The sequence below is a fragment of the Puma concolor genome, chromosome D4 (assembly GCF_028749965.1).
Source record: "Puma concolor isolate L17-30 chromosome D4, mPumCon1.1.hap2, whole genome shotgun sequence".
NCBI classification, from domain to species: domain Eukaryota; kingdom Metazoa; phylum Chordata; class Mammalia; order Carnivora; family Felidae; genus Puma; species Puma concolor.
The window spans coordinates 84,826,070-84,836,872 of record NC_141679.1 but is presented as its reverse complement, the minus strand read 5'-3'; the positions used below and the strand labels follow the sequence as shown (position 1 = coordinate 84,836,872).

At 41.4% G+C, this 10,803-nt stretch overlaps 1 protein-coding gene across 7 annotated transcripts in view; it reads left to right on the top strand.

Annotated features, from left to right (window-relative positions):
- The first annotated feature begins 1,902 nt into the window (after nucleotides 1-1,902).
- Nucleotides 1,903-10,803, top strand: part of SCAI (suppressor of cancer cell invasion) — a 158,103-nt gene continuing 149,202 nt past the window's right edge. For 3 of the 7 annotated variants that reach the window (XR_015243057.1, XM_086684008.1, XM_086684007.1), the window contains exons 1-2: nucleotides 1,904-2,068; nucleotides 2,771-2,815. Coding sequence is in view for 3 of the 7 variants with exons in the window: in XM_086684008.1 (XP_086540134.1) it covers nucleotides 2,016-2,068; nucleotides 2,771-2,815 (98 nt within the window). In the remaining 4 variants the exon portion in view is untranslated. Of the gene's footprint in view, nucleotides 2,069-2,770; nucleotides 2,816-10,803 lie in introns of those variants that run through there. The other 4 variants (XR_015243056.1, XR_015243055.1, XM_086684006.1 and 1 more) reach the window with 3 other exon arrangements.

The window sequence follows — 10,803 nt, the reverse complement described above, 5'->3', positions numbered from 1 at the left end:
TTGCCCAAATTAAATGTAGTTGGGAAGTAAGAGTAATCTAAGGCAATAGATAGTTGCTAATATAGTGAGGCTTCTGGAAGTACAACAAATTTGGAGAAGGAAGTGTTTGACATAGGATAGAGTAATTGGGGAAGGCTTAAAAGAGGAAGTGTGAATTAAATGTGAACTGGAATGATGGGATATACATTTCTTATATAGTAAAAACACAGAAGCGGAGATTACTAGAACTTAACATGTGACATGAAGATGGGACTTGAGGGTACCTCTTGGGAAGGCATAAGAAATGAAAAGCTGCAGCTCTATTGGCAGAACCATGTATCAGAGAGCAGTTGGCCAACTATGAAAGATCTTGAAAACCACATGGGATTTTAATCCCTATTTTTAAGAAATGTAATGCATGATATTTCAAAATTAGTCTTCTAGTGAGTTGGTGATCCTACCTGGAATCAGACCCCACCTGCCACAGTCTTATCTGAAAAATATCTCTGGTTTTTCCCCCTTCCCTTTCTGGTTTGGTTGACGCTGAGACTGTAGTTTGTTGATTTGGGGATTACATAAAATATTAATTTGGGGAAACCAACAGATGTTCGACATGTTTTTCTTGTCAAAGCCATTTTAACCGACCCCCCTACGATTTACCATCATTGTTTTGTAGAAGGAATATTATTTTTAACATGAAATGTTTAAAAAAAAGGCCATCTCAGAATATAAATGCCCTTTATGCCAAATAAATTTGGTTTTGTGAAAAACCTGTATCCTAATTTTTGCCATTTGTGAGGGTCTGTGAGAGATTTGTCCCCAAACTGGTGGTGTGATCTACTCTAGGCTGTCACATTATTGATGCATAAAACATGTTCTAATAAATAGGAAATAGCAAAAGAGAAAGTTTTATGCCTCCTCCCAGCTCCAAATAGATGCCAGGGATCTATCAACAACAACAACAACAAAAACCTGTTCACATGGAATGTAGAGAGGCTGTAGAATACATTTAATTAAAGGGAACAATTTTATAAAATGTTAACGAGTTATGTCTTATTTTCAAGGATGATCTTATTAATGTAGAAGATGAACAGTAACATACTGTGCTTATGTGCTGGTAGTCTTGCATGCTTAGGTCTGTCAACAAATGCAGTGAAATTTATTTTTAAATTGATTAGCTGGCATTGAATTTACAATCATCTGCAGTATCACACGACGGTTAGCACACACTCAAGGATCAATTCTATTTAGCCCTTCCAAAATGGAACATACTGCTTTTAGTTATGGCATCAATTCTGTTTGCAGTGATGATTTTTCTTTCATGGTAATTTTTAAAATCTCTTGCTTTCTTGGAAGCCAGCACCCAAGCTTGTGATCTTTTCTGCAGAGGACTGAGCATCTGAAACATGCTTTATTTTGGTAGACTCTTACAGTTTTCTTGCTGGATCCTCAATGAAGGGTATCTGTGAGCTGTGAGACCATTTCAGCATGATGTAGAGTCAGGGACCGCATTGAGGTGGTTCAAAATGAAGCTCGTTTTGGAGTTACCTCACCGTCGCACCTGCCAGAGGAGTTTGGGAAATTGCAGTGCTTGGCTGTTGGTCCTGGCGTGGTGCAGTGTTGGGGGGCGCCAGCAGGTGTGTGGAATGCAGGACGCAGAGCCAGGAGAACCTGCCGGCAGGTGTCTGGCGCCGGAGATGCAGTTTCTACTTTCCAGCGCACGGTGGCGCTTAAGTCTCCCCCGCGCTGCTAGCAGTCTCTAAGGCACCTCCGCCGCCACCTGCAGTCTCAACCAAACTCTAGGTGGCGGGATGTGACGGCCCGAGCGTCCAATCGACCGCCAGGCTTTCGGCTACACTACAGTTCTAGCCAATGGGAGCCGAGGAGAGGCGCGGAGGAGGCGGGCCCCGCGGCATGCCAGGCAGAGGCGCGAGGCCCTCCTCCCGCCTCTCCGCCTACTCCAGCCTCCGCCGCCTCAGCTTCCCGAGCGAGCCCTGCGGCCGCCGGAGCAGCTCCCGCGGCGGAGCAGGAGCCGGATGGTCAGAGGAGCCCGGCAGCCCCAGCAGCCGAGGAGTCGCCTGGCCCCCAGGTGGGGCGGGGGCTGAGTCGAGGTCGGGGTTAGGGATGGGGTGGGGGCGCGGGAGCGGGCCCACGGGCAGCGGCTCCGGGAGGGGAGGGGGGTTCAGGCTGAAGGGGGGGTCCGGGGGGCGCCCAGGAGCGGGGGAGCGGGCTGGGCGGCGATCGCATCCTCGAGGCCGGACGAGAGGGGCGTGTGAGGGAAGGGTCGCCGAGGGGTGAGGCTGGGGGCGCCGGGCAGGGAGGGGCAGGGCGTACGCGCCCCGTGGAAGGGCCGTGGAATGCGGGGGGCGCGGGGCCTGGAGGGGCGGGGCTCAGGGGGGCAGTGCACGCTCGGGAGGGGGTGGGCACGGGAGAGGGGAGGCCGGAGGGGCTTGCGGGGGTGACGAGGCAGACAATGAGTAGGTGGAGGTGGGTGGTTTTGGGGAGCGGGGCTGTGGCGAATAGGAGCTGAGAATGGAGTGAGGGACTAGAAGGGAGAGCAGGGTTTGGTCAGAGCAGACATTATTAGGGGAACTGTGAGTCCCAGGATTGCTCGGTCTTGGTAAATAGGGGAAACAGAGAGCATAAGGCATTTGTAAGGTCAGGTATGAGCCTAGCGAGCCTATGGTCCTAGAGGATGGTGGTACGTTCAGTTCTTGACTGGCACAGTAGGGCCAGGAGATGTGTTCTTGTATATTACTTTTAGTTACCATCTTATTTGTTTGGTCTGTAGACTGACTGGCACGGTGGAGAAACCACCTCGAAAACGGAAAAGCAGGTAAGCAAAATGCCTTCCTATTTTGCTTCGTGTTTTTCCATTTGCTTGGCTTCACCTATGCCATACTGCATAGTTACGGTCGGTAGATGAAGTTTTTTATTTAGCTCCTTTCCTTAACGAATATAACTGCATTCAAGGTCTTTCTTTTTGAGGAGTTCAAAGTACTACCCTGTACCATTTGTGTGTATGTATGTAAGATTATATGGGAAAGAGACATGGGTAATTGAGAAATCTTAGTTTTTACTTTATTTTTTTAAGTTTATTTATTTTGAGAGAGAGAGAGAGAGAGAAGAGAGCACACACGTGAACAGGTGAGGGGCAGAGAGAGAAGGAGAGGATCCCAAGCAGGCTCTGCACTGTCAGCACAGAGCCCCATATGGGGCTCAATCTCACAAACCCATGAGCTGAGCTGAAATCAGGAGTCCCTTGCTTAACTGACTGAGCCCCCCAGGCACTCCCTTAGTTTTTTTCTTTAGCTGTAATTTCACCCTCTCCACCAGCTCTGTTTAAAATGCTAATGTTTGGGGCGCCTGGCTGACTCAGTCTGTAGAGTGTGCTACTCTTGATCTTGGAGTCCTGAGTTCGGGCCCCACCTTAAGCATAGAGCTTACTTATAAAAAATAAATAAAATATATTTAAAAAGTTATTGAGCATCTACTGTGTGCTGAGTATTATGTGCAAGTGCTTTATATGTATTATCTTCTGTAATCTTTTTTTTTTTAATGTTTATTTTTGAGAGAAAGGAAGAGCATGAGTGGGGGAGGGGCAGAAAGAGAGGGAGACAGAGACAGAGGATCTGAAGCAGGTTCTGCGCTGACAGCAGAGATCTCGATGTGGGACCCAAACTCATGAACTGCAAGATCATGACCTGAGCCGAAGTCAGATGCTTAACCAACTGAGCCACCCAGGAGCCCCATATCTTCTGTAATCTTGAAACACCCCAAGGAAGTATGTATCATAAGTTATCACTGTTTTGCACAAGAGGGAACTGAGGCACAGAGAGGCCAAGATCACTCACTCATCTAATAAATGATAGAAACCAGATCTGAATCCAGGCGATCTGGCTCCAGAGCTTAAGCTCTTACCCATTATACTATACTGCCTCTAATAAACATATAATCGAAAATAGATTTTCTTACTGCTTCTTTCTTTTATCATTGTACGTAGTATGTAGAGTCTAATAAACAATCAAACCATAGGGAAGTAGAAACAGGGGGCTTAAGGAGTCCACAAACAACTGAATTATTCCTTGACTAATGAAGAAGAGCATGCATCCATCCCACAAACTTTTTTGTGTGCATTCCACATGTCAGATACTATGTAGCAGTTCTGTGTGGTCATTAGAAGGGTTCTTTTTCACAGATACAGGCCTAGAGAGAAAATAAGCTACAGTAGTGAGGATGGGACCAGTAGGTCGCCTGTCATAGTTAATACTTGGTAAGTTACTGATGTTAGTACACAGAAAACCTCAACAGTAAGTAGATAATGAAGTAACGGTGGAAATGCTGTCAGTTAAAGTTCCTTTATCACTCTAGGCCTGTGCTGTTCAATATGGTAGCTATGTGCGGCCATAAAACACTTGAAATGTGGCTCACATTACTGAGGAACTGAATTTTAAATTTTATTATTATCATTTTTAGTGTTTATTTATTTTTGAGAGAGAGAGAAAGATTGGGGGAGGGGCAGAGAGAGAGGGAGACAGAATCCAAAGCAGACTCCAGGCTCCGAGCTGTCAGCACAGAGTCTGATGCAGGGCTCAAACTCACAGACTTTGAGATCATAAGCCTTGAGATCAAGTCAGATGCTTAACTGATTGAGCCACTCAGGTGCCCCTGCATTTTAAGTTTTATTAATTATAATTAATTTAAATTCAGAAAGTGGTACTTGACTCACTGGAAGGTATGTTTGGAACAATTTGGGTATGGGAATCTACTTTTTCATCTGGAAGTTTTATGAAATCTGTATACAAGTCCCGTATTTCCAGTGAAAATTTAATGTCCGAAACAAGATGTGCTTGAAGTAAAAATGCACATCAGATTTCAGGTGAATATGAAAAAATGAATGTGAAATTTCTTATTTACTAATTTTTGTAGTGATTAGATGATGAAATCATTTTAGGTCTAGTGGGTAAATAAAAGTATTACTAAAATTATTTTCACTTTTTTCTTTAACTTTTTCTAACATGGCTATTCAAAACTTAAAAGCTATATATACGGCTTACATTAAATTTCTTTTGGACAGACTTTAGCTCTCATTATCCCACTTCCAGTCTCTTGCAGTGGCCTCCTGACTGCGTTCTCTACCTTAAATCTGTAATTCATTCATTACAAGTTGGTCTTGTAATTCCCCTGTTTAAATCCTTCTGTGGTTCCCCATTGCTTATTGAACATAATTCAGACTTTTGAGCCTACTCATAAAAAGAGACTGCCTTTCTCTTCTCCCTGTCTTCCCAGCCACAGTTGAATACTGTGGCCATGGAAATTCTCAATAATGGATCTATTAAATATCTACTATTAAGTGACTTAACTTTCTGCTGAATCCTGTACTATGAATTAATTGCTGAATGTAACTCTGTGTTCTGTTTGCCATTCCCAGAACTTATATACTCTTTGCTTTGGGTTTTTGCACATGATTTCTCTTTCTCTCTGGATTACTTTCTCCTTGCTCCTTGGCAGGCTCCCTCCAAGACTTAGCTCATATGTCACATCCTGTGTGCAGACTTTCCCAACCTCTCCTTCACCTTATTTGCTCCCATAATAGCTTGTACATACACCTAAGGGTAATGGTTTGGGCTGCATTTGAATCCTAGCTCTGTCAAGTACAAGTTATGAGATCATATATAAGTTAATAAACCTCCTTGAGCCCCAGTTTCCTCATCTGTATGTGGAAATAATAAAAGTTCAAACCAGGGGCTCCTGGCTGGCTCAGTCGGTAGAGCATGCGACTCTTGATCTCTTAATCTCAGGGCTGTGAGTTCAAGTCCCACGTTGGGCATAGAAAAAAAAATAACATTTTTAGGGGCGCCTGGGTGGCTCACTTGGTTAAATGTCTGACTTTGGCTCAGGTCATGATCTCATGGTTCGTGGGTTCAGGCCCGTGTTGGGCTCTGTGCTGCCAGCTCAGAGCCTGGAGCCTGCTTCAGATCCTGTGTCTCCCTCTCTCTCTGTCTCTCCCCCGCTTGTGCTCTTTCTGTGTCTCTCAAACATGAATAGACATTAAAAAAATAAATAAAATATTTAAAGAATAATTAAGAAAGAAATAGTCCAACCTTCAAGGGGTTGTAAAGTGCTTAGCACAGCGCCTGGCACATAGAAAATACACAGTAAATTTTATATGAAAAAGCAGCCATCGAATACCTTTATTTCCCACCCCTTTTCTAAATATATACAGGCTAAAGGATTAAAAATAAGGTATTAGGGTAAAGAAGAAATGAGAAAAGAATAATACAATTAAACCAGTGGCAAAGTTGGTAAATAGACTAGAAAATACTGCACAGTCACTAAAGGTGGGTTCCATATTTGGCTCTGAGTTTCCTCAAGCAAAGCAAAGAAGAAAATAAAGCTCAACTTCCAGATCCATGGTGTTTATAAAACCAAACACATGTTGTTTAAGAGAAACACAACTTTTTTTGAGTGTTAGTTTGAGAGAAATTTTTCTCAGGGGTCATCATAGTGGGGACACTGGTTTTGTAAGGGGCAGAATCCCTGTGATAAACATAGCAGTGAGTTTTTAAAGATTGCTTCTTATAATGCTTTAAAAAAATTTTTTTTAATGTTTTATTTATTTTTGAGACAGAGGGAGACAGAGCATGAGTGGGGGAGGGGCAGAGAGAGAGGGAGACACAGAATCTGAAGCAGGCTCGAGGCTCTGAGCTCTCAGCACAGAGCCCGACGCAGGGCTAGAGCCCATGAACCGTGAGATCATGACCTGAGCCGAAGTCGGACGCTTAACCAACTGAGCCACCCAGGCGGCCCAACTTCTTGTAATGCTTCTTAATCCAGGTTCATATGATGCCAGTGAACATTCTCCAAAGAGCCAAAGCAGTGTTTAAGTATACAGCTCACTGGTGGCTTGCTTGGTTTAGAGATAAACAGGGATGAATAAGCTCCAGGGATTCTGTTTATTCCCAGCATCTAGACTTGTGTCTGGCACTTAGAAAACAGTTGGTTAAATTATTGAATGAATGTGTCCTTAAATACTTCTCTATGAATAATATTTTTTTAATTAAAAATTTTTTTTACTTTTATTTTTTTAGTAATCCCTACACCCAACGTGGGGCTCGTACTCACGATCCTGAGATCAAGAATCATGTGCTCTTCTGAGTCAGGCACCCCAAATCTATTTTCTTAATAATACTGAGACATTACTTGCCTTTATCATGATTCTCTCTCATTCATGGTGTAATTTTCTGAGGCTACAATTAGGAGTGATTTCATTTTTGCTCTGAAGGCTCATGGAATGTGTGCTTCTGTATTATTATATATAAAATTTTCATTTTGAAATATAAATATCGATAGGTATACCCACAGAGTTTTCAAGAGTGTTAAGGGACTCTGCGACCAAAAAGCTTGAGAGCTGTATAAGAGAACGTATCATACATAAGAAAGACTAAATTTTCCTTAACTCTTAATTCTTGGGATGCTCTTTTAACACTACGTCCCTCCTAGAGGCACCTTTCCTTCCTTTGGGTGTTTGACATTTAAGGGTCCAGAATTGTTACCACCAGGAGTCCCCAGTGTGGGCTGCCTGAATATTGTTTCTTGTAACTAAGTTTTGATCAACATCAGGCAACGATGAGTTTTATCTTCTATTCTCAGTGAAGAATCATGAGAACATGTATTTTGCATGTCTGATTAAGGTCAGAGCCTGTGATCAAGTCAGGGTTTTGACCTGAATGGACAGCCAACATAAATCTGTGAAGAGATCCTATGGGCAAGACAAGATTTTCCTCAGAAAACAGTCCTGAGATTGCTCTAAAAATAGCAAACAAAATGGCCAGTTAAGGCCCTAAAGATGGGTTATAGGGAAAAGATGTAATGGTCATAGCCAGATTTTCCTTTTTTTTATAGCTGGTGTTATCAGTTGCATACTGTGGTCATAAAAATTCTCAGTATCAAATGAAATGACTTTGTAATGAACACTTCCAGATGAATTAATTGTTGAATTTGGTCTTAAGCATCCCTTTGAGTTGGACTGCTGTGTAGAGTTGTTGACTATTATACCATATATCCTATTAATGTTTGGAAAACAGTTGCCGAAAGTATCATTTTTATTTTTGGATACTTGCTCTTAAGTCATAGTGACTGAGGGTTGTTTTTTTTTTTCCTTAAGTTTTTATTTAAATTTCAGTTAGTTAACATATAGTGTAATATTAGTTTCAGGCGTACAATTTAGTGATTCAGCACTTCTGTACATCACCCAGTGCTCACCACAAGTTACCCTCCTTAATCCCCGTCATCTGTTTCACCCATCCCCCACCCACATCCCTCCACGTCATCTTTTTTTTTTTTTCTCCTCCACGTCATCTTTTGAGAACATTCCTGGTGTACACCAAACTATAAGGATGTTTTTTAAAAAACTAAGGTAATATGAGATAAGCATTTCATATACTACTCTTACTAATTTTGTGTGTATTTCTTTCCTCACTAGAACTTTTATTTCTTTATCTTAGTTCATCTTTGTATCCCTAGCACTGAGTGGGTGCTCAATAAAACTATAGCAGACCAATAAATGAATTAGTAGCAAGAAGGAGTTCGTGTAGGATGAGGCTTTAGTGGTTCAAAATATTGCGACACTATTTAAGGACCCTGATAAACTGTACTAGACCAAGAGGAGTTTTAAGATTAGGAAACTTGATCTCTCTGGTTTTGGAAAATTGTGAAAACTTCAACCTGTTGCTTCGTAAGTTTGGGTTATGAGTTAGAGCATCTTCCAGATCCTATTAGGAATAAGACCCATTTGTTTGGATATGATTCATGTTGATTAAAGCTTTACTGTGTGATTTGGGGGGCTTTTTGTTTTTTAGTGATTAAAGCAAAGAGATGTAAACATTTTAATGGAATATGTAATTTGTCTGCATTACATTTGTATTCTAAAAACTTTATTTTATTTTTTAAAGTAATATTTATTTTTAGAGAGAGAACATGTGAGCAGGGGAGGGGCAAAGAGGGAGGGAGAGAGAGAATCCCAAGCAGACTCTGTGCTGTCAGCGCAGAGCCTCACAAACCGAACTGTGAGATTATGACCTGAACCGATATCAAGAGTTGGATGTTTAACCAATTGGGCCACCCAGGTGCCCCTTTAAAAACATTTAAATGCTTTCTACTCCTGGGTACCAAGGATATAGACATGATTAAGGTTTGGTCCCTGCTGGGTAAATCTCATATAGTAGAGAAGGCAGACCCAAACAATGGGAAAGTGTAATGACTTTGTATGTATACAAAGGGTTTTAGTAATTCTGCATACTGGTAGTCAGGGCACTTTCTACAGACATTTCATCTAAGCCTTGGAGGTTTTCAGGAGGTTACTTTGGTGGTAGCGTGCCTATTGAAATGACAGAGTAGACCCTGGATATAGATGGACTAATGCTGAGGACTTAAGTGAGCTGAACTCAGGACCTAAACCAGGTCAGTGTCAGGTATGGAAAGGAAGGTGCTTTTCAGAGTTCTGTGCTGTGGTGTCAATTTTTAGAGATTAAGCAGTGGTTCCCAACAAAGGCAACTTTGCCTCCTGGAGCCATTTGGCAATGCTGGAGACATTCTTGCTTGTTACAACTAAGGGCATCTGGTGGGTAGAGGTCAGAAGTGCTGCTGAACACCCTACAGTATATAGAATAGCCTCCCACATTGAAGAATTATCCAGCCCAAATTGTCAGTCATGTTGAAGCTGAGAAATCCTGGATTAGGGTCTAATCTCAGCTCTTCCAAATACTAGCTTTGGGCTCTAGAACAAATTATGGATTTAATCTTTCTGAACCTGTTTGCCCATCTTTTACAAAGTGCAGGTTTTGACAGTACTTACTTTGTAGGGTTACTAGCCTCCTCTGATAGCATATAGACCATGTGAGTGCAGAGATTTTTGTCTATTTAAAAAATAGATTTAATGGTGTAATGAATGTAAAGTACTTGATAAGTTACCTGACATGTTAAATATTCAATAAATGATACCTGTTAACTATCATTAGTTTAAATATTTTTATTTTGCCTTTCCTTCTAGCCTTTTTAAGAACATCTTTATTGAGGTATTATTTATGTTTTAAAAAAGTATGCCAATTTTAAGTATGCAGTTTGATGACTTTGGACAAGTGTATTCAGCTGTGTAATCACGATTTTGAACATCACCATTGCTGCCCTCCTGAAACCACTGATCTTTTTTCTCTATTGTTATACCTTTATCTTTTCTGAAATTTCATATAAGTAAATCATTCATTAGATAGTCTTGTGTCCACTTGGTATAACACTGTTGAGATTCATTCACGTTCTTGTTTGTAACTGTAGGTAACTTCTTATTGCTGAGGAACATTCCGTTGTATGATTTTACCACAATTTATTTACGCATTTGCCAGTTGGCAGACATTTGGCTCGTTTCTGGTTTCTAATATGAATACAACTGTTAATGAACATTTGAGTTAAGACTTTGGGCAGATGCGTTTTCATTTCTCTTGAGTAAATGCCTATGAGTATACTTGCTGGGTCTTATGGTAAGTGAATGTTTAACTTCTTAAGAAGTTGCCATACTGTTTTCCAAAGTGATGGCACCATTTTGCATTCCTACCAGCAATGTTTGGGATTCCATATGCTCCATATTCTTGCCAATATTTGGTATTGTCTTTCTTTTTCTTTTAAACATCTTTGTCGAGGTATAATGCCATACAGTAAGACTCACATATTTAAAGTGTACAGTTAAAAAGCATTAAAAAATTTTTTTTTAATGTTTATTCATTTTTGAAAGACAGAGACAGAGCACAAGCAGGGGTGGGGTGGAGAGAG